At 43.1% G+C, this 24,726-nt stretch overlaps 1 protein-coding gene across 3 annotated transcripts in view; it reads left to right on the top strand.

Annotated features, from left to right (window-relative positions):
- Nucleotides 1–24,726, top strand: part of PTCH1 (patched 1) — an 83,606-nt gene that overhangs the window by 19,572 nt on the left and 39,308 nt on the right. For 2 of the 3 annotated variants that reach the window (XM_083186868.1, XM_083186859.1), the window contains exons 3-6: nt 18,880–19,069; nt 21,290–21,359; nt 22,310–22,401; nt 23,281–23,479. In XM_083186868.1, coding sequence (XP_083042994.1) covers nt 18,880–19,069; nt 21,290–21,359; nt 22,310–22,401; nt 23,281–23,479 — 551 coding nt within the window. Of the gene's footprint in view, nt 1–18,879; nt 19,070–21,289; nt 21,360–22,309; nt 22,402–23,280; nt 23,480–24,726 lie in introns of those variants that run through there. The other variant, XM_083186877.1, reaches the window with a different exon arrangement.

The raw sequence follows: 24,726 nt of genomic DNA, 5'->3' as shown, positions 1-24,726 counted from the left end.
GATACCTCATAATGATGACGGCAATATAAATGTTTGGAGTCATAATGGAAAGATGAATTGAAGACAGGATGTTGTTGATATAATTAAGTGGCGAGTGGGAGAGACCAAAGTAAATATTAAAGGGTCCTTCTGCATTGCTTTTCACTTCTTCACTTAGATGTCTGAGATTTATAAGATGCATGTACATAGGAGGAATATAGATGCAACTATTCTACCAGTTCTAATATCACAATACACTGCAGTGCAGTCCAGACTCTACAATGCAGTTAAGTATTTGGCAAACTGGGTGTCGGATGACTGACAGACAGTCGGGATTCCGACATTCATTACCCGACTGTTAACTCCTACACTCGGGATCCCGACTGCCACTGGCTATTCTCCCTCGTGCCCGCAAGGGGCTTTGTTGCGCTGCCACCACTGTCTGAGTCAGGGCAGTCGGGATTCCTGGCGACAACATTTTTTGCAGGGAGGTAGGAGGCAGAATCTGGTCGAAAGCTTGACCACCCATCTCCTTTTCAGGCTAGCGGTAGCACGGTCCCTGACACCCCCCCGGCCAGCCTGGTATAAGAAAATGCGCTCTTCCCACTGCCCGTGTCTAACCGTTTAAGTGTGGCCGCAGGCCCCATCAGGGAGAGACTGCGTACTACCAGCAGCTCCGTCACTGCCTCTGCCAGGCCATCGGAGTTGCGTCCCCCTTCCACCCAGCTGCTGGTAGCTCTGTGACCGCAACCCCCCCCCCCTCGGCGCTGTAGCTCTGCCCCCCTTCCTCTTTGTTGCAGGAGCTCCGTGACGGCCCCCCCCCGCCCGGCCATGTGAGCTCCGTTACAGCCCCTCCGCCCGGCCATGTGAGCTCCATGACATCCCTCCCCTCTGCTTAGCCACCGGTGCTCCGTCCCCCTTGTTCTGACCACCACAGAGGTCATTATGGATGGGGGGCAGGCAATGGGGATGTGGTACTATGGAGGAGCATTACCTGGGGCATGTGTGTGGCCAGTGGAGGTAGAGGTGCTGGGTGTCTTATTAGGAGGAGGGAGAGTTTGGCTGTAACTGAATTTTCACCAGCTGTACCTGCCTGCTATCCCTGGCAAAGGGCATTTTGACCCCTGGCATCAAGCATGCAACCCCTGGCAATGAGCATGTTGGTAAGCGGCACTTATGTGACATAATATGTACTAAGCATTACAGCGTGTGGTATTATATGTAATGGGCATTAGTGTGGCTTAATGTGTAATGGGCATGCCATTATTTTGTAAAATGTGTAATGGGCATTATGGTGTGTGGAATAACATGCAATGGGTGTGTGACGTGTAATAGGCATTGTGTTGTCAAAAAATTTCCATGCCTTTGGCGCGCACTGCCCTTATTTTTAGTTTAGTCTGGCTCCTACACTCTCTCATCCTGGCTCCTAGATTTTTAAAAGATTTGTCAAGCCCTGGGCTAATGACTGAGTTATCTGAGTCCGGGCAGTCGGGATCCTGACTGTCGGTACCCTATACCACACCCGTAACAAGTACATCTGACATTATCACAGAAAGGAACTAGTGACTTCATGTACCATTTCTGGTCTACATCCTCCTATTAAACTCATAGAAGTTCTGTTAAAATAGGTGTGGTAGCATATGTCCACAGTCATAATGCTGACATGTCCGCATTCCTTGTGTAAGCAGTAATGAAATGTCAACTTGACATAAGTGGTGACGTTATTTGCTTCTCCAGTTGTAGTGGCGCTCTTTTTCAGGTCCCAGCGATCATGTGACCATGAGTTCGAGGTCAGCCCTTCGATCCTCCTGAATTTCTATAAAAGAGTTATTCCTCTAACACTAATACCCCTTTTATACCAAAAATTACGGGTCGCACCAGGGTTTTTGATCCCCGCATCAAGCCGGTGCTACCTGGCGTTTGCTCCCTTTAACACCGCCGCATCCCCCAGCCGCTGCTTGGAGATGATGTCATCTCCAAGCGCCGATTGCCGTCGGGTCCCGGACTGCTGTGCTGGGTGCAAGCCCAGCACTAAGGCAATCTGATGGGCTGCCCCCAACCCCCATGCACCCCCCCCCAGCCCTCGTCTGGGAGGTGAATAGATGCCGCACACAGGGCTGTATGCGCCCCTGTCCAACCTGCAGACGCTGCGGTCCGCAGGTTGCACGTCCCCCCATTGATGTAAATGGGAGCTGGGTCGGACGACCCGGCGTACCTGGTGTTTGTATTGCGTGTGTCTCTTTCCCCCCCCCCCCCCCAATAAAAAAAAAAAAAATATATATATAGGGCCCTCCGACCTCTGTCTGTTTGATTTTACCCAGTTGGTTTAATAATTGTTTCCAATTGTGAGCGCAATGGAATATGCTGCACTATATAAGAAACTGTAAATAAATATGGAATCAGAGAATGATGTGTATGGCCAAATCTTCTCTAAATATAGTTTGTAAAGGTTATAGTTGGTCACTGTTAGGATGTGATCATGTTCAGCTAAACTGTTGTATTAATGTGTATATTATAAGGCTATGTTTTTACATTTGGAGTCACAAAAAATGACGGTTTCCAGATGTATGAATGAACTGATCCATTTGTTTAGATTATGCTGTACGGTTGATGCCTATATTAGTGCTGGCTGGACAAAGAAGAGGGAGATTTGTATGGTTTCCACAAAGCAGTGTTTACATTTAATTTGGGCTTCTCCTTCAAAGCTGACCTTTCTCTGACCCGCTCAATTTACTTACACAAAAGATGCAAACTTCGGCTAATTTCAGTTTAGTTTATTACTTGTGGAGTTGTCATTTAAGCCTAAATACAGTTCTTGCAAACTAAAGGCCCATACACGCTGGGCGACTTTGAGCTGAAAGTCACTCAAAACAGGAGGTTTGAGCGGCTTTCAGCTTAAAGCCGCCCAGTGTGTATGGCCCGGCGATGAGCGGTGAACGCTGCTGCGTGCTCCCGCAACATCGCGGGGAATGCTGTTTTGGTTATACCAGCAGATGAGCGGCTTTCAGGGCGGCGTTGCATGCATCGACGCGCCCCCCCCCCCCCCTCCGTCGGGGCAGGGCAGGGGGAAAGCCGCTCAGTGTGTATGCTGTCACACTGTATGGTGTATGGACCTTAAGAAATTTGTTATTTATTTATTTACAGTTTCTTATAATAGCTCAGCAGATTTCGTTGCGCTTTTACAATATTTAAGTCTCAAAATTCATGAGACTTAAAAGAATTCTGACCACTATCAAATCAAAAGCTGAGAGTAGACCTAATTTTAAATGTAATGTGTTGCCAGATATGTATAAATTTAATATGCCCGGCAGCATTAAAATGTACAGAAAGTACTTAAAAACAAGAAAATTGTGTCCATGTAATAGTTGCGAACTTCAAACTACTGTAACCGGTTTTCCAAAGATCTTTATTAAAAATGTTTAATTGAATAATTATAAGCTGTGGACTCATGGTGCAATTCTGGGTATCTGTTTCGACCATAGAGTCAAAATTGAGTAGAATGTTAAGGTCCATATACACTGGGCGATTTATGGCCAGCGTGTATGGACCGCTGTCATTGCTGGGGGGAAAGCCGCTTAGTGCCTACACACTAAGCGGCTTCCCCCTGCCCGGCGCTTTCGGGGGGGGGGGGGGGGGGGGGGCGGCTTTGTATAGCACAGTAATATACAAAGCCACTCATCTGCTTGTAATACAAGCAGATGAAGGGCTTTCCCCGGAGATGATGTGGGAGTGCTTGTGGTCGGGCTGTACACACTGGGCGGCTTTGAACTGAAAGCCTCTCCAAAACACCAAGTTTGACTGGCTTTCAGCTCAAAATCGCCCAGTGTGTATGGACCTTTAGTCTGAATCGCACAGTGCTCAGCCGCATTTGATGCTGATGCGCGCCCCTGTTTAGTCAGTATGAACAGAAAAATAGACTGTGTATTTTGACTCTCTCCTGTAGAGGATGTGTAGTTCAATGACAGCTGGAGTGTCAAGGTTAGCCATCACATATAGACAGTCATGCAGGACAGAGGAAATTTGTCATGACCGTCGGCAATATTAAGAGTTGAACCAGCCTGATACCCAGCTCTTTGTGACTGTAGTGGAATAATTATATTGTCTCACATGGCATTCTAACATAGGTATTTGTTCATTGAGGGTGTTGATGGAATTTGGGGCTATGCAGAGATGTAAGTATATCTGTTTCCCTGCATATCAAGGAAACTGGTTCAACTCTACAATAGATAGTGTACCAAAGACCAAGGGCGGGATGTATTAAAATACATCGCCGCCCTTCGCGCCCCCCCCGCCGCGATGCCGCCGCATATGTACTAACATATGCGGCTGGCATCGCGATGCGGTGACGGAGCCCCCCCGCGATACCTGTACTGTGGTCTGCGGGGGGGCTCCGTCACCTCCCAGCCGGCTTTTGCTGCTTTCACGCCGGGGACAGCTAAGCAAGCTGTCCCCGGCGCTTCCTCCTCCCCCTGCAGCCGGAAGGACGTCCGGCTGCGTTGCTAGGGGGAGGAAGGGCTTACCTTCCGGGGTCCAGGAGGACCTGCAAGAAGGTAAGCCCAAGGGAGGGGGGAGAGGGGGGGTCGGCGAGGCGGCGGGGTTGCGGCGACGCGGCGGGTGGCGAAAAGAAGCCCATAGGCTTCTATAGGGTATCGCCACCCAAAGGTGGCGATACCCTGCCCTGCGGTGACGTGGCGAACGGGTTTTAGTACATAGGAAAATGCGGTAAAACGGGGGTTTTACCGCATTTTCCCTTTAGTACATCTCGCCCCAAGTGTCTTGAATGCGAAGCAGAACTGTTGGATAGATCATTAAATGTATCCTGTCTGGTGGACATTTATTGTAGTACAGGAAACATTAGTATGGATTCAGAATGTTAGCCAACCTTCCCAGCAGTCTCGGGACATTCCAAACCACTATGGCGTACTTTTTAATGTAATATTTTTAAAGACTGCAAGTACTTTTTAAGGGAAAGAATGAGTTTTTTTTTCCTATGACAAAATATATGGTTTTCCACTGAAGTGCCTACCTAAAACTAGCCTCTGGTATATTGTCTCTATCAATGATCGTAAATGGCACTGATACCTACAATATGCTAACATCATTTAACATGACCTGTTAAGTTCAGCACGGTCTTCCTTCTCTGCGGCATCCTCTGCTCTGACTTGTTGGCAGCCTACTGCTGCCAGTTGCGGGTAGCTGACTAATGTGCAATGGTCATCTGCAGTGAAGGAAACTTCCAGAGCTTGTGCCCAATAGGCAATGGTGTCTATGGGCTCCTTTTTGTAACAAGTCCACATAGAGGGATGTGAAGGATAGCTCTCCATCCCCTGTAGCGTGTGTATCTTTTCAGAGACAGCTCTATGATGGTAAATTCATGATTCCGGTAAAAAAAAAACACATGAACAGGAGCAGGATGTGTCCCAATTAAATTGATACTTTAAGTCGTTTTTTAATTCTCAATCTTCGATATGACTTGTAGTGGGTTTCTTTCCTTCATTTTAATTTTTTCTATTTTATTGAACATAATTACTGTAGGACAGAATTAACATCTCTCCTCATTCTGGGTCCAAGAACTTGACTAGCTTTAACCAGTAGTCGCAAAGTTCCAAGAAGTGGAGTGCTGCTAAAATGACCGCATTCTGCTTACTACTCGCATCAATATTCAGTGCAGAAACCAAGGGACATTTTTTTTTTTTGAATTTTTCTTTTTTTTTTTTTTTTAGCGATTCGGCGGGGCTCCCCTCCGCCGCCGGAGGGGAGCCCCGCCACCCTCCACGGGCCCGGGCCAAGGGGTCGGTCCGGGTCCATGGAAGGGTCGGGTGCGCGGCGCGCGACCGGGACGCCCCGGCGCGCCGCCCCCGCTTTTTTTTAATTTTTAATGAAAGGCCAAAATATTTGTGGACACTGATGTACAATATGTTTGTACTGAACATATGTAAGCCATCAAGAACGGTCGCTGTGGGGCACTGTGACCATGTTCACAACTTGTCCTTTGAGGAGACCACACGTCCCTGATCCCTAAGATTACAAAGAGCTACATCATGGTGGATTACAAGAGATTGTGGTAGTAATATTTGTACCTCTTATGCATCCAAATATTATAACCTCAGAGTTTGGTGGCCATGCTGGATGCCGGACGAACTCTGAGAGATATATATATATATATATATATATATATATATATATATATATATATATATATATATATATATATATATATATATAATATAATTTTTTTTTTTTTTAAATGGACAGTCATCTACAAGGCAAAACCCTGCCTTGTAAAGTTAATGCCATACCTTCAATCCCAACACGCTCCCAAAATATCCTTGCATGTGAATAAAAGAAAGGCAGGTGACATATTAATTATTTTTGTCATAAGTTTTAAGATCCTTGCAGGTAAGCCGTGTTCCCATAGGACATTGCCTAGAATTTGGAACAGTTAAATAAGATGCAGATTACTACGGCCAGCTTTCACTATGCAGTCCTCTCCCGTTATTATCCACGTAAATGTTTGAGTTAGGACCTATGGTATAGTCTGTACTGTACGGAACAAAGAGGTTAGTGAGAAGTAAACTATAATGACAAGGGGCTTACTAATAAAGGTGAATGTCTGTCTCCTTTAAAACACACCTTACTTGAGGTTTGACGTATTATAACAATATAAAAAGGATGAGATTGAGGAATTTGCATGGCTATACCAGTTCTTTACCCCCACCCTGCAGTAAAATTTGAGACCACTCCTCTGGAAGCCACATCCGTATTTTGAGCCAAAGCAAACGGTCAAGGAGAAGGACTGGCTTCATCCATTTGATGAAGTCTGGAGGACTCTTTACTTTCCCATTCCATTTAATTATTATTTGTACTATTATTATTATTATACTTGCTCTACCTGTCATATCAGGTATCAGTGGTAGTAGAAGACAGGCTTTCAACGAATAAGGGGTAAGTGGCTAAGAGGCGCTAAGGATGTGATGGTCCTAAAGTGGACCTCTTCTTCAAAACTTTTTTTTATATAGAACGCCTTTCCCTACTGATCAGTGTATTGATCCAATGTATTTTGATATTTTGTCAGTAATGGATTGGTTTTCTGTACATTGCCATTATACTTTGATTCTAGTGGATTAGGTTTGCAGCTGACTGATCCTTTTTTAGTGTACAATAAAGACCATGCAAATAATGAGCCAGATACCGCATTTTATTGTAGAGAAATTGACTAACAAATTTAAGCATTGTGATACTTCATGGAGTCTCAAGGCATCTCCATCCACTGCCACCAAGATGATCACATACCCTAAAGCAGGCATGTCCAACCTGCGGCCCTCCAGATGTTGTGAAACTACACATCCCAGCATGCCTTGCCATAGTATTGCTATTAGGGAATGCTAAAACTATTGCAAGGCATGCTCGGATGTGTAGTTTCACAACATCTGGAGGGCCGCAGGTTGGACATGCCTGCCCTAAAGGTTCATACACACTGGGAGATTTTGAGCTGAAAGCCACTCAAACCTGTGTGTACAGCCGGACGCTGAGTGATGATGCGCTCTCCTGCATCATCGCCGGAAAAGCCGTTTATCTGCTGGTATTACCAGCAGATGAGCGGCTTTGTGGATGGCTTTGTATATCGCTGCGCTATGGAAAGCCCCTCGCTGACAGTGCTGGGCAGGGAGGAAAGCAGATCCAGTGTGTATGCACTTAGTGGATTTCCCCCCCAGCGATGACCGTAACCATAGCTGTCCATACATGCTAGTCATAATTACCTTTACTCTGCATCTATTAGTTCTATAACAAACTTATTGAATGGGTCCCTTCAGTAAGTCTTACCATATGCTCTAATTGCTCTAATCCATCCTTCTGGTTCATGTTTTAATTGACCAAGTAATAAATAAATAAAAAAAAATATATATAAATGTAAAGCGTAAATTCAGAATACAAAAGCCTGTATATTAATGGGGTTTCTTTCTTGTGTTACTTTTTTTTTTTTTTTCCTCTTTCTTTCTGAAATCTTTGCTTAAGGGTTTCTGGCCCCCAGCTCAGGAATCCTGACCAAAATGCCAGAAGTATTACACAGTCAAGGATTGCAATGTAAACAGTGCTCTCTGCCATAAGAGCAGGGTGGTCCTTTTTTTTTTTTTTTTAACTTTAGGAAGGGGGAGAGGAGGAAAAATGCCTCTGCACTCAGCACAGTAGTTGTAGTGTTATTTGTGTTTTGGCTGCACAGATGGGTTTTTCTTATGAGCTACAGTATGAGAGTACATATGAATTCATATTTGGATGAGAAGGACTATGCATCTGAGATGCTGTGCTATGAAATTCTGCTGGGATAGAATTGCTTGGTTTGGCATGATAACGCTTTACAATTGGAAGGGTGTGTGGAAATCTATGTGTGATAGTGAAGTAATTGCTATTTAGTACTCTGGCTATAGAGTGCAAGTGTATTGAAAATGTGGTATATGGGTGCCACACACACAGTGTTTGGACAGAAATCCATTCCAAAACGTGTAACCCTAACGGGATCGTTTAAAATCTAATACTATAGAACTGCAATTATTTCTTTAAAGTGCCTATAGTTTTGCCATTTCCATGAGATACGACAAAAAGTAACCTATCTAAATACATATACTAATATGAGCTGAAAGCAGATCTAAAGGGGGAATACAGATGGAGGAGAATTTGGGGTATGAGGGGCCAATGAAGAAAATATTAAAGCTATGGGGCAGATGTAACGCGCAGTTAGGAGTGGAGAAGTTTCCTGTAGCAACCAGTTGGCTTTTACCTATCTTTTTATAGAATATACTTTATAAATTCTAGGCAGGTTTTGTTTTCACTACTGGATACAAATCCTCTATGCGTAGCAAGGGACGTAAGCTACTTGACCTGGTGGGCAGGTAAGCTACAGTGGGGTCCATCTACTTACAAAGGCTTTTGAGAGTGATAAGTGGATGGTGATAAAGTACCAACCAATGAGCTCCTCACTGTCCTTTTACAGGTTGTTTGAAAAAGTGATAGTTAGGATCTGGCCAGTTGGTACGTTATCTACGGACACTTTATGTCTCTCGAAGGCTTAGAACATAGACCACAATACTCATAAAGGTGTCGATAGGTCACCACCTTATGGTTGACGTACACAATGTTAACATAGACAAAAGGTCGACACAATAAAAAACCTCGACATGGCAATGGTCGACGCACGAAAATGTCAATATGCATTTTTTTTTGTTGGTTTTTTTATTTGTCATACTCTATCAACCACGTGGACTCTGGTTGGGTACTGTAAAGTACCGAAAGCATGGCGAGCTTAGCCGTACCCTAATATGGAGTCCACGTGACAAAATCTACAATATGACACAAAAAAACATGAAACACTCATGTCAACCTTTTCATGTGTTGACCTTTTGCTTGTGTCCACCTTTTGTCGATGTTGACCTTTTTGGTATCCACCTATTGATTGTCGGTCCTTTATACCATAACCACCCAGTAATGTGTGTCGTCACCACAGTGTCCTTTGCAGCGAGTCCCTGTGGAAACGTTAGAAGGCTCTGTGCACACATGTGGATTCCTTTCCCAGACCTTATAATGTGTGTGTGACCCAATAGAAACACTGAGAAAGTTGTAGTGAGCAAGCATGGCATATGGGTTTTGTCTCTATACCACCTTTAGTGACTAGGTATATCAACCGCACAAGTGTATGTGTATATATGTGTAATGGGGGTTAGTTAGACCTGATATTGCTTCTCTGCTAACAATCAGCGCTCAGGTAGCCCCCCCCCCCCCCCTCAACAGAGTGAAATCTTGCCCTGTTCAAGACTGCGAATGGCTTAGGAAAATATCACAAACCAGCAATTTAGCTGCATATTCATTTGCAACCCACTCACTATCGAGGGATGTCTCCACTGTATGCAGTCTGTGCGTAACCTAGGACCTACTCCTGGTGTCTGAGATAGAAACCGGCTGATGGGGGCAGACATCCTCCCTGAAAACACATAGGCACGCCTGCTTTTTCTTTCCCGACACTCCCCGCAAAAGGCTGGGTTACACCCACAAACGCTGGCTTCCTGTCAATTAACTTGTGTGCGGCTAGCGACTAACTCTCTACCTCTTGTAATACATTGACCTGGTAACATAATAACATTGATGCCAACCTGTTATGATCGGGGTTCATTATTACAGCCAATTCTAGTGACAGCAGATTAATTAATTTTGCTTATTTACAAGCAAGACCTGTAAATATTTTGGTGGAAGATGCTGTATGGCTTGTGTAATGCACACTAAACACACAATGTCATGTGCAACAGTTTCACAGGGCTGGTGAAGAAATGCCCCTCTCTCCTTTTGTTTCCCACACCAATTGATTTATCATTTTGCTTGCAAGCAGACTTGAGTGTTAGAGCACGAACACACTCACTTTTCTATCGTAACTTTTGTTGCGGACTGAAACCAGTTGACTTGAATGCATTTTTCTGTGGCCTGAATGAAGCCAGCAACGTGGAAAAATCTTGCCATTCAAGGCCGCCTGAATGTACATTTCAGCCACACAGTAAGCTGCATTGGTAGGCAGTGGACTGCTAAATACAACCATTTTTCGCAGCAGAGAGTTAGACAGGTGATTAGCATAATTAGCACAGAGTAGGCTATACATATGGTAATGTTAAATGTGTAAATGCCAGCTGCGGTGTAAAATTTATGTCAGGGGTCGACAGGGTTGTGCGAAAGTATTGTGTTACCGCTGCAGGTCAAAGCCCCCTTTGCCTACACCCTTTTCTCTTGTTGGTGAATGCAACTACAGAATAGAAAAAGCAGAAACCCTGGCAGATAAGGCTCTGATTGAGCAAGCAACAGGGGGAATATTGTATTCTGTTCTACTGCACTGCACCATGGTTATAGCATGTATCCTATGTCTGGCATTAGCTGGGGAAGCCGGGTATAATGATTATAGTATGGGCCGCCTATGTGCGTGACCAGCAAGATGTAGCCAGTTAATGGGACAGAATAACATCATTCTGTCGCTGTCTAGCTAAATGTAAACTCTCCCTGTGGGGTTTGTGTATAAGTTGGTATACTTATTCCCTAGGTTCCGCTAAACACCAACACTCTACATTGAAAAGTACCATTTAGGTGTGTGTGCTCACATGTTTACACATCTATATTTAATAGAGGGCATGTTGGACGGTAGAGAAGTCACATTTCTTTGTTGGCCAGTAACTGTATATTCATGTCAGGGTCTCTCTTTTTGCAAGTAGTAGTGGCGTTGACAGACTATAGTTCACACCACGCTGACCTTGTGATGAAACTTCCTCAAGGCCGCAGGGGGTCCTTATGAATCAAGTCCTAATCCAGCTAATCCTGATCGCAACAAAAATCATGAAAGTGGCCCCCAGTGCTGTGTTTCTCTCTGCACAGATGCAGAGAGGGAGCAGGGTTGGGTATAAATCAGTGCATGTGATGCTGGGGAGCCAGTGTGAAGCTGGGGGCTTCTTTTGTGCTTTGCCCCATGTGGCCTCAAGTAGGAAGCCAATGAAAGGAAAACGTGGTGCACAATGAGAAGTGTTCAGAGCCATGACGTGATGTCAGCAGTACCCAAGGCAAGGCAAGAGACTTGGGGCTAACATTATGCAATGGCTTCAAGAAAGGGGGATATTGTTTTCACTGTAGAATTTAATACCTTTTTTTTTTTTTTTTTTTCTTCCATACAATAATACATTTGTAACACCTGTTCTAAAACTTTTCACCTTTTTTAATTATTATTTTGTAAACTGCACAACCATTTCTATATAAATAAACTGCAGTCTTGGTTTCATGTTACATTTGTATATGGCTAATCAATTTTTACCAAATTGCCACTAAGCATGATACAATTATTGTGTGTGTGTGTGTGGCTGCTAAGAGGAGATGACAGTGAGCTCCTTGTTTGCAGCGCTGTCTGTTGAGATTTCTGAATGAACCATTTAAGTATCCAGTGAAAAATAGGCCACATGACAGCTCCAGTGTTGTGTGTGGAACTGGTGGGCATGTAAAGAAATATGAAGTTGGGGAGGGCCATGACAGGCAGCAGTATCATGCTGGGGGAGTGCTGACCTGACCTGATTGTCTCTGACAGTGAGAGCAGTTCTGCTTCACTGCAAGGATTTTCAATAGGAAACCTTTTAGGTAGCAGATGGCATAACAAGCAGCTGGTGAGGAATCCCAAAGAATAGGGAGACCTGTATTTTCCCGCTCCTCTGCTTTTGTGGATCTGCTTGCTGTACTTTAAACACACAGACCACCCCCTCTGTTTGAAATGTGATTCATTTTGTTTACTTTTTTCTTAAAGGCACATTTTGTGCTCTATGAAAATGTAATTTTTGCTACAATCAGTAGGTGCTAATAAATTGTTGGATTTTTGTTAAGGGCATACCTTTTCTCCCTTAACTGTTTAAGAGCCAACATCTATGTGAGAGATGTGCAAAATATCCACAAAAATATGCCAGCGTCACTCACATTTGATATATAAATTCAAACCAAAAAATGTTGTGTAATAAAAGATATTTAGGATCCCCCCCCCTTGACAAATAGGCCCATTTATTCAGCACCGCGTATTGGAAGTGTGTGTGTGTGTGGTTTTATTTTCATCTGATCACTGGAAGCTCTGGCTCCCAGTGGTCCCAGGTAACCACTTATTTGTAGTGTTTTTTGTTGGTTTTATTACAATCCATACAGTGTTAATATCCTTACCTGCAAGAATGCCAGGTGGCGTTGCTGTGACATAGCACCTATAAAGCAAGCTATATAGAAGACCAGGGGTGGCCAAACCTGTCCCCCAGATCTACCAACAGTTCTTATTTTACAGGCAACCTGTGGATCTATAGTAGGAATGATGCAGCATGTTTGAAAATGTGACGGTAATGACTACAGCTGTGCACCAGCTAGGTGATATGGGTGATGTGACAGTTAGTAATGACTACAGCTGTGCACCAGCTAGGTGACTTGCAAAACGTGGACTGTTGGTAGATCTTTAAAGACCGGATTGGCTAGCCATAAAGGAGACTCGTACCCCTTTTCCATCTGAAACCCGTGTTAAACACTGGTTTTTGAACACTGATCATACCCGTGTAAGACACGGGTTAAAACACTGTTTACACAGCACATAGAATCGTGTTATACCCGTGTCGGAGCCATTTACAATAAACCCGGGTAAGCTTTGAGAAAAACCAAGAATGGACACAAGACATAGCTTTTTTTCCAGTCCAAACCAGATTGAAGTCACAAAGGGGAGTGGTGGGTGGGGACTTCTTACAGCATTGCAGCAATGGAGTCTGATGGAGTAGCTGTGTCTATGCGGGAGTTGCAGACATTTTGCAGTTTTTTGCTGTACTATTCTGCCATGGACAGCTTGATGCAGCTTATAACACTCTGCTACCTACCAACTGAAGAACCAATAAACAGCCTCAGAGCGTTACCCGGATATAAAACCTTACACTGCGCACAGACACGTGTCATTGCCGTGTTTTACCCTGGTAGATACCAGGGTAGAATTCCCTGGTCTCTCTACACGTGTTTTGGAAGAAGGACCCGTTCACATTAACAAAAAAACCTGTGTCGGTGCGTGTCCCCGAGCAAAAACACGGGTAGAATTTCCTAGTGGAAAAGGGGGTATTACCTAGTCTTGCAAAGCAGAGTTTCCTTAATCACAACAAACCTATTGAAATGAATCGACTGGGTGGAGATGGGGCATTAGTAAGGCCATTCCTCACTGTTTGACAAGGGAGCACAGCAATTTTCTACTTGACAAAAATATTTTATGAGTGGTATCCTTTTTGCACTTCCAAGGTTGTACTTTGGAATAGAAGCTCATTTCTAGGAGCACTTTGCGTAACGTAGTGACAACGATGATGCACCTGCATTACAGCCATGTAATACAGGCAAGTTTGTCTCATCACTCTCATGGTGTATTTAATGAAAGGGGCACTACTAAAGTTGCAAAATGGTCATTTTGATATCCATCTTCTTAACTGTAGTGTTTATTCTAGCACCTGCCATCTTTGAAAAACCATGCAGTTGGTCTTCCCTGCCTGGGGTGTCACTGTCTGCTGTGGTGTTTCTAGCACATGTCTGCTTTGCATATCAGTGCTGATATACAGACCATACTATGCTAGAAGCACTACAGCAGACAGCGGCACCCTAGACAGGGAAAAGGAACTGCATGGGTTTTCAAAGGTGGCGGGTTCTAGAATGAACACTGTGAACTGTGTCTGGAGTGAGGACTTGAATGTGACTTTGGTTATTATTAATAATTTATCCTCATGGAGCTGCAGTCTATGTAACAAATATATAAACTGATTGCTTACTCCCCGCCTGAGTCAGGTATGTGGGCACTGGCTTTTTTCAGTTTTGTTTCGCGTTAAAGGTATACTTTTTTTTTTGGCCTGCATTGGTAATGCTGGGTGTTGTCACTATTATGTCACCGACATTAATCCCAGGATCATAGCCACATGCTGTCTGGACACCAGATAAGAGTTGCAAGCTAAACTTACATGAGACTAATCTTGTGCAGAAATGTTGAGGGTTGCATTGCTTGTGAGCAGAGTGCGCACATGATTGTTGGTGTAATGGTTCCTCACAGCATTACCACCATGATCCAAACAGTGTGGCGATCTCTGTAAAGCAATGTGCAATATGTTTGCTCTATATTAAATTAAATATTGACCTTTATAGCAGGAGGTCCTTGACTTCAGCCTTGTCTTGCCACTGGTTATAATAGTAAAAATGGGTGTATTCTCACAGCCTAGTCTGCTATATAATATGACTCCATAGTTATGATATGGATATTCATCCTAATTGATTCTCTTATGCCAAGAATTTATGAACATTTTGGGGGTAATTCAATTGTTTTCCTTAGGCTACCACTAGGGGGCACAAAATGGTCACTCAGTTTGGAAGCCCATTAGCCGCAGTAGGGACATTTCGGTATCATTGCCTTCTCAGCTGGAGAGAAGAAATGTGAAAAAAATCTGGTTTAGGCACCCATACAAGAGTTTTTGTGCAATAACCAGGACTTTAGATGGGATTAGTCTGCTATTTGGCTGCTTAAAAAGTAATTTTGCTCAATAAGCAGAGCAACAATTGAATTGCTCTGGGCGCCCCAAGGCTTTTCTAATTGTTAGGTTTTTATCACTTTCTTGTATGTGGTTTTGAGTATTCTATATACTAAAACGTGCATATTTTCTGCAAAACATTTTAGGAATTCATTACATATCTTCTGAAAATGTCCCAATTAACTATGATTATAGCATATTGACTAAGAACTGATTTTTCTGCATGTCCTATGAAATGGTTTCAGCAGGTATATCCCTGTACCCTGGAAAATGAATCATTACAGTTCTATATTTCTGGGTTTGGACTAGATGATGCAAATGCCTTTTGAGGACAACGAACATAGTGAAAACTGTTCATCAACCTTGGATGATTCCAAACTATCTGTGGTTGACATGGAATACTTTTACCATTGATGGCAGAGACCCAGATAGCTTCCTTGCCATCTATGGTTGCCATGGGCCCGAAAACTTATTCATTTTTTATTTTTTTATTCTTCTGATTTTGCTTTCTACCGAGTGCTGCTAGGCCAGTGGTTCCCAAATTTTCCTGAATTATGGCACCTTGGGGTATCAGCATTTATTTGAAGTTGTCACAAGTAGGGCCCTCTTCCTGAATGTGCTTATTTAAACCATCTTTGATGGCACTAAATGCTATGGTTTTCTGCCACACTGATACTTATTGCAGTGTCGTGTCTCTATATTTATGTACCCTGTACTTGTCCTCTACTGTATTCAACTGTACGTCACTTTTTGGCTTACTCATTTATATACTCTATTTATATGGCACCACAAGGGATCTGCAGCGTCCAATTACAAAGGATAATAACAATGGTATAGATGGAGCCGGGCTCATTTGAGCGGGGGTCTGTTGGACGGATCGCCAACCGCTAAGGGGACGCGTGCGCAGAGCTCCCTGCCGGTCGCTGCCACCCCTCCTTCCCCCCCAAAAAAAACCCCTGCCGGTCTCCCTCGCTACTATACCATGAGTATAAAGTGGATGATACCTTCTAAGCATAGTTTAAACCAAATGGGACTGGGTGTGGTTATATGGTCCTGACAGTCGGGATCCTGACAGTCATTAGCCCGACGTCGGGATCCAGACTGGCCAGACTCAGACAGCGGAGCGAGCGCAGCAAAGCCCCTTGCGGGCTCGCTCGCTATACTGCCGGCATGTTGGCTCGATAAGCTCGCCACCTATTCTATTCTCCTTCTATGGGGGTCATGGTGACCCCACATGGGAGAATAGCTGGTGGCCGCCGGGACCCCGAGTGTCGGGAAACTGTCCGGCACCCATGGGACCATAGGGGTCAAACTGTAGTCCTCATGGATGATCGTGTGGACTCCAGTCTGCAGCGCTAATGAGCCTCTGCACGAAAGCCTGTTAAATCTTCAGCAATAAGCTATTTGTGCATAGTGTGAATACATAAACTTATGTAGAACCTGGACTTGATCAATCTTTTCAAATGTATTAGGTCACCACCTTTTAAGTGTGAAGGCAATGTTTCCTACTATATAGAGACCAGAACCAAGAGTTAGGTTTACAATTTCCTGTTTTACCAAAACCGCATGTTTAGAAAGGTTGTTTCCAGTTAGTCAGTTATACCATGTTCTCACTGCCACCCCTGCAAAATCCTGGATTGTTGCCGGGGCACAGATCATCTCCGCTCACAGACCCCCTTCACACTGTACCTTGGACCCAGGTCTGCCCCATTCACACTGGTTCTCTGGTCTGCCCTGCCAACAAGTGTGAGGAATCTAAGAGCAGCTTTGATTGTCCATACGGGCACAATCACTCTTCCTCCGGTTGAGATCATGCACCTTGCAGTACTGCTTTAAGTTCATTCACAACCTGTTGATGGGTTTTATGGATGCCAGGGGCAGACAGTATATTTGACATAGTGCCAGTCCCTTGCTTCTTTATTTCTCCCCTCTCACAGCCAGCACCTCCTCATCCCTCCAGTGTGCCATGTCTCCTCTTCTCTCTGAAGTATTAAATGGATGTCACATGTCACCTGATCTCATTCCCCAATCAGCTTGCTTTTTCAAGTCCTGTGGAAAAACACGGGTCGCGCCTGTACACACTGATGGACACCCGTGTTATTCCCAGGAATAACCCTGCAAAAAACCTGTGTGCAATACCCAGGGCATTACAATGGGAGCTCCCAGCCGTTCACACTGAGACATGATACAGGAAATTGCTGCTTGCCCTGGCAAAATCCCAGGGTTTTGCAGCAGTGAGAACGGGGTATTGTATGGTGAGGGACAGTATTTGCTTCTGTTTGTCCATATAGTTTGTGATTGACAGCCACCAGCACTGTTTTTGTCTATTACATAGACCAGAAATATTTGAAATTGGTCCTAGACCACCAAGCCGAGGCACACCGCTTGGGAACCACTAATATTAATGGTGTACTGATCTTATACAGTATCTCTGTACATTATAGGAAGAAAAACATACTGTTTAAATACATGATGAATAGTCCAGTAACCCCCTATAGTGGTAATGCCAGTACATTTTTCGGGATGCACTGCTGGTGCTACCCTGGAAAATTTCTGTGCATGCCTCTGACTCCTAGATGTGCGCCAGTGGTGCACCACCGGTATGGCCGCAACTTTCCCACCCCGCTCATCGTTCTCGTTCTCCCTTCCACCGAGCACCCTTTCCTCAGCCCTTCACCTCACAGTTGGAGCCAGGAGCAGGAGAATGAGAACATCAACAGAGCAGCAACAGCAGTGATGAGTATTTATGGGGCAAAAAAAAAATACCCTGGGAGGTGTGCTATAGTATGTCCCAGAAAACAAACATCACTGAAGGGGTTAACCCTTACTTTTAACTGTTCTAGAATATGTGTTTATTACAAAGCTTTTAAAAGGATGACCTATCAATGACATGCCTTTTACTATAACCTATTGTTAATGTACCTATTGTAATGTACATCTACAAATACTGCTGTAATCAAAGTATCTGCAAGCTATCACTGTTTAAAAGTATACATTTAAACAATTTATTAGGAGGGACTGCTACTTTTGAAACATTGGTGTAAAGGAAAATTGCTTTAGCTTTGCCAATTTTTTTCCCCGTGCGGATGTATGTACATTAAAGCCATTGATCGTGAAATGTGCTATAGGGCCAGACTGTTTATACAAGTGCAAGAAATTGTACAAAAAATGTTCAGTCTGCTCTGCAAGGAAAGCCTCCTTGATTTAGTTTCTCCATATGGAAGCCCTGTATTGGAACAGGGGTAAAAGTAAACTTCAAGCAAAATGAAGGTTATTTGTGATTTGATTATTTCCCTGATCTGGTTTCTTGCCAAAATTTTCCTGTGAATTCGAGAACAAGAGTAGGTGGCTTTGGCTTTTGACTCATTCTTGGCTGGCATAGCATTTTGAAAATAGTAGATTACCAATAAATTGAGGGGTGTATTCAATCTCCCGCCGCTATTTCCGACGGGAGAAATAGCGGCAGGGCCCTATTCAATGCTGTCTTCCCCGACCGCATTGAACAGGGATCTAGGCAGAATGTGCCCGACTCTACAAGCCGTTGGAGCCAGTTCTGCTGGGAACAGCTGGTAATTGTTGAGCTTCCGCCCGCATCTCGCAGTCACGCCCCATTTTCGGCGCTCGACAGTCAGGACATGGATTCCTGTCTGCCGAGCTGACATCGAGCCGGCCGAGAATGGGACCGGGTCACGGCTGTCAGCCCGAAAGTCGTGACACCGGATTGACTACCCCCCCCCCCCCCCCCCCCCCCCGAAATCTAGCACTGTTGTATATCACCAGCTTATCTTTGATGTGCAGAAAATTATTTGTAATTTCACTTTGCTTGCAGTTGGTGGACGAGTAAGCCGTGAATTAAATTACACCCGCCAGAAGATCGGGGAGGAAGCCATGTTCAATCCACAGCTCATGATCCAGACTCCACTAGAGAATGGTGCTAATGTCTTAACAACTAAAGCTCTAAAACAACACCTTCACTCAGCACTTGAAGCCACCAAGGTGCAAGTCCACATGTACAACAAGTAAATGTCAAATTTTCAGATGTTCTCTATACAATGTACTGCAATGTTTCTGAAATGATTTATTGTGTTAACAACATAAATTATCTTTAACGTGTTTACATTTTCCTGGGTACTCAAATTTCCTACTCACAACTGGAGAATAAAATGGGAGGGTAGAATTTCATGTGGAGTTTAGTTAAATGCCAAATGTCAAAGTGATGACGCAACTGAATGTTCTAGAACCTTTCACCTATGTAAATTTGATTTTACTTGCAATGCTTGTACAATTTGTGTCCAGAGTGGAGAGGAGATTGTTAAAGGCCTGGGCAGAATATGTACAAGTTTTAAAGTTTTAGTGAAGATTAGTGTACAAGTGGTGAGGTGAACCATCAGCACGCAATTTATTCCTACAATATTGGAAGTGAGGTACAGATGTAGAGTATGTAAGGCTGGGAGATCTGGGGCTATGGTATAACTTGTAAGTAAGAACATATACTGAAGGCTATGTTGGGCATTAGAGAGTGGATAAGAGGAGTTAAGCTTTATTTACTAAGACCACCATGTGCTATATTTATGGAGGGACAACTTTTGTAAGTACCGTCTTCTAAATGAATGGAGGTGAATCGGTACTCGCAGTCAGTAAAAAGCATGTTGAACTTTCCAGTGACTGTAAGTGCCATGACAGAGAACGGCACATACATAGTATAGATCCCACAGATGCACCGACCTATAAACATCAGCGTTGTACATAAACCATCAGGGGTACCTACAAATACGAATCGGGCTCAATGACAGCAGGTGCTTGAAGACTATGGCTTGTGCATGTGCCAAAAGTCTAGCAAACCTTTATTGTGCTTGCACAACCAATGTTTGCAGTAGCGTATGCACCTGCAAGAAAATTCGCTTGTGATCCTGGGGGTTTCTGGGTCATGTTGCACTCTGCTGATGATGGGGAGGTTAGATCCACCAGCACACCTAAGCAATGCTCAGCTAACCAAAGTGGGCATCACAGAGTTTGCATTATAGCAATGTTTACATTGGCATTTGCATATAGTAGTTTTGAACTTGGGAATCCATGAGTATTTACAGCCACACAGAAACTGCATGCTCCTCTGCTCTCTGATACCCCTTTCACATCGCACTTTTAAAACGGTATATTGCCGTTTTTTCCCCATTTAAAAACGTTTAAGGCTGCAATGTGAAAGTGCCAGAGTTGATTTACCGGTTAAAGTCAACAGGTATTTCAACACGGTTAAAAAGCAGAGTCCTACACGTTTTAAAGCCGTTTTTTAGGCAGTGTGAATGGCTCTATTTCAATGGCTTGAAACGTGTCCCTTGGGGGTTAAATGGGTTGAATGTTTGAATGGTATTAAATGATTTTTAAAACGGTTTTCACCTGCAATGTGAAAGGTCTCAAGGCTCAGACCCGTTTTAAAGTCCCATTTAAGAATACCGTGTCATTACCCATTTCTGTGAAAGCAGTATAATTCTACGTAATGTATTGAACACTAATCTGTCTTTATGACAAAGCTATGTGTTAATTAGCTGTAATACCGATTAGTTAGGAGCCCCACATTGCTTATGCAAATTATTTTATTTCACATTTTTTCATATAAATCTATTGCAACTACAGGTTGAGTATCCCGTATCCAAAATGCTCGGGACCAGGAGAATTTTGGATAACGGATTATTCCGTATTTCGGAATATTTTAATATTTCAATGATGTATTTTGAAGTATCTTGCATTTATGCTGTATAAACACATAATATACACACAAATATATTTTATTACCACATAAAATACACACAAACATATTTTAATTGTTCAAAAAACAAGGTTTCAAAACGTGAAACAAAATGTGTGTACTATCTCAGCACTGAATTTGAATGCCAAGCAATCATTGTCTTGCACATATATAGTGCCAGTTACATATCATGTCCCCAGTGATGCTGTTACATATGTCCCCAGTGAGTTTTTAGCAAAAAAAATTTTTTTTTTCACTTTCTAGAATGTCCGTATTTCGGAATAATTCGGATAACGGATATTCGGATACGGGATACTCGACCTGTATTTGTTTTATTATAAGTCAGTAGATCCAGAACACTGATGATTAAAGTTATAGTAGTGTACAGTTTTTGTGGCATTAAAGGGATGCATACTAGATTGACTTCAGTTGTGAGAAAACAGAGCTTTGTTTTATTAAGGATTAAATTGTCCTTTTTTTATATTTGTTTTAATAGGCCTTGGAAACTAGAAAATTTATGCTTTAAATCCGGAGAACTTATTACTGAAGCTGGGTATATGAACCAGGTAAATGTATGAAAATAAGATATTTTAAGTAAACTTACTCTTCTTTGAATATGTGTGACTAGATAGTGGTTAACAGGAACATCTGAATAGGGATATATCTGTCCTAACTCCATTTAGTTTTCTTGTCTGGGTAATATAGTACCATGGAAGGTTTAGGTACCGCTGTGTACTGTATCTTGTTATGCTGCCCATACATATGTGCGATTACATTAGATTCGATCTTGGGTTAGATTTCCCTTGAAGCTCACCATTCGATAAATCACATGAAAAAAACATTTCAGTGCATTAGATTTTGCATTCGATCATGCGATTTATCGAATGTACTGTGTGATAAAAAGTTTGGCGGGATCGCATGGTCGAATGCGATCGCGTTGAATGCTTTAAAAAACACACCAGATTATCGAACAGATCTTGAGAAATTTTTAAATAGAGGGCTGGCCTATTTGGGGGATATATAAACAAGCAGCCACTTTAACTCTGTGCACTCCTATTTGCTTTGTGACTAGAGAGGTTTGATTTATACCTGCTGCTCCTTACACATTGCTAACTACCGTGCACTGCTTTGTTCTGCCTGGCATCGCACGTCGCCATTTAGAAAAATCGCATGTGCACAATACGGCATTCGACCGCACGTACAATTCGAGAAATATTATGTGCAGTACATAACACCGTGAGACGCGACATTTGAGCGGCGTGGCCGCGCATCGCTTCGAATGGTACACATTTTGTGCATACAATCGTTAGATTTCTCTGCCAGATGTGGTCGAAATCGAAGGATTGCATGCGATATCTCACATATGTATGGGCAGCATTAGCCTTACCCTGTTGTACTTCCACTAATTACCATATCGGAAGACAGTTTAGACATTTTCAGGAATAAGATATAGAGTTATCATTTGGACCACGTTGAAAATTGATGCTCCTAATGATGGTTTCATTTTATTGCACAGATCATAGAATCGCTATATCCTTGTTTAATTATCACACCGTTGGACTGCTTTTGGGAAGGAGCAAAACTTCAGTCTGGACTGGCCTATTTACCGTAAGCTTACTACTCTTGTCATAAATATGTAGAGGAGCAATGTGTCTTATTTTTTTAATCTTTTTCTTTTTATAAATTTTACTAGAAAAGAAATATAAAAGCTAGCGTGGGTGTTGGGTGCAGGACTTCTTTTTTTTTTTTTAAGTTGTCTTTTCATGGGAACGTCTCAAACTGTGTGCTTGGAAACGTGCTTGTAAAGCCGAAAGCATTCAGGGCACGCACAACAGAGTTACTCTTTATTTCATTTGTTTACTGAAACAAACAAACTGCATTTAAGTTCTCATCTTGGAATTTTTACAGTTGAGCAACTTTTATATTTCATAGTCTCCGTGCAACAAAGAGTTAATTGTTTTGTGTATTTGGCATGTGTAGGCATTTTTGGGTAATTATGCAAGAGTTCGTGTCTGAGTAATTGTTCATGTCCTGGTTTGCTTGTCTCTGGAAATAAGCAATTTGCAATGGCCATCCTCTAACCTACAATGTACAGTTCTGGATGGAGCATTTTTTTTTGGTTTTCTACTTGGAAGATTTAAAATAATGACTTAAGCTTGGTTGGGCAAATACAGTTTGGCATAGACGAGAAAATGAGGCTGCCACAAAGCTTTTGTTATCTGCCTGGCTGAAGCCTGAAATGTGCCAATTCTGGAGCAGCAACATCGGCCACTGTCCAGGAAGAGATTGCCAAGCCATGAGGCTCCCTAGTTTGTTCAGCTCTACGTACAAAGTGTACTCTAGACCTCTGTGTCCTTTTTCTGTATCACTTTCTCATAGATATTGACCACTATTTGTGATCTTTACCACCCACTCTGTCTTGTTTGAGCAGCTAAACTAGAGCACAGACGTTGTTGTCATCTTTGGCTCATACTGATCTCTTTCTAGAGGGAAACCCCCTTTGCAATGGAAAAACTTTGACCCCATGGAATTGTTGGAAGAGCTGAAGAGAGACCATTTCCACGTTGAAAGTTGGGAGGAAATGTTAACTAAAGCTGCAGTTGGCCATGGGTATATGGACCGCCCTTGCCTCAACCCATTAGATTCCGATTGTCCGCCTACAGCACCTAATAAAAATGCAACCAATGTAAGTTCTTATATTGTCTACTATCCAAATTGTGGTTAATATGGTTATTTTATCTTTTCTGATAGGAAAACTGCTTTATAGTTGTTTCTATGCCATATTCTTCTGAAAAAAGTTTGAGGGCCATCTCCCTACAAAACTTACTATAAATGAAAAGGAGACTTTTGCTGTATCTAATCCCAGTGGGTTAATGTGTTTTCCAATAGATGGCATGGGTTTTTCTCAGTTGCGCATGTGTAGTAAGTGGCTTTGCCTCAGTTTCTTCAATTCTGGAAAGTTGTTTTGCATGGTCGGATGCGTGATGGATTACTCCAGATCAGCGCAAAGAGCTGTTATCCAATTTCTTTGCGCAAAAGGGGAGTATGCTTTAGAAATTGGTCGCAGGATGAAGGCGGTGTACGGAGAGCAATGTCTTGCGCAGTGCACCATTCCAGTGCTGTCAGCATTGAGATGCAGGACGCAAAAGAATCAAGGACCGCGGCCCAGACAGGTGTATGTTGTCACCAACCCTGCCACGACTTTGGCTGTGGAGGATCTCATTCTCAAATGGTGCACCATGCGAGACACTGCTCTCCGTACACTGCTGTCATCCTGGGATAAATGCGCTGATATGGAGGAATCCATCATGCATCCGATTGTGCAAAACCGCTTCCAGAAATGAAGGAAATGAGGTGAAGCCATTCATTTCAGATGTATAACTTGGAAAAACTCCACGCTATCGATCGGTAAACACATTAACCTACTGGGATTAGATACAACACGGCTAATTCAAAAATGGTCTACATTGAATGTTGAATGATGTTAATGTTCTTATTTTAAAGTGGCTCACCATTGGATCTGCTATTAGTGCTAGGACTGTTGAGCCTGACTAGATGTTGGACCTGAAAGGGTTAAACCACAAAGCGGCTCTTTGCAATATGCTAGGCCAATGGTTCCCAACCCTGGTCCTCAAGTACCCCCAACAGTGCACGTTTTCCAGGTCACCCGGCAGGTGCACTCATTATTCAGGCACATTTGAAAAGATCCACATGTGGAGCTAATTATAGCACTTGTGATTCTGTGTGGAGACCTGCAAAACATGCACTGTTGGGGGTACTTGAGGACCAGGGTTGGGAACCACTGTGCTAGGCCATAGCAGAAACTACTTTTTTTTTTTTTTTAATGTTACTAGTACTGAATGAATAACAGTTGAAAAATAATCCTATTAGCAACTGTGGCGTAATAGCTAAGCAAATGTTTTACTGCAGGTT

This window comes from Crinia signifera, chromosome 1 (genome assembly GCF_055691185.1).
Source record: "Crinia signifera chromosome 1, ASM5569118v1, whole genome shotgun sequence".
Taxonomy (NCBI): domain Eukaryota; kingdom Metazoa; phylum Chordata; class Amphibia; order Anura; family Myobatrachidae; genus Crinia; species Crinia signifera.
Note: the sequence above shows the minus strand (reverse complement) of the source record. Positions and strands in the feature narration are given on the sequence as shown.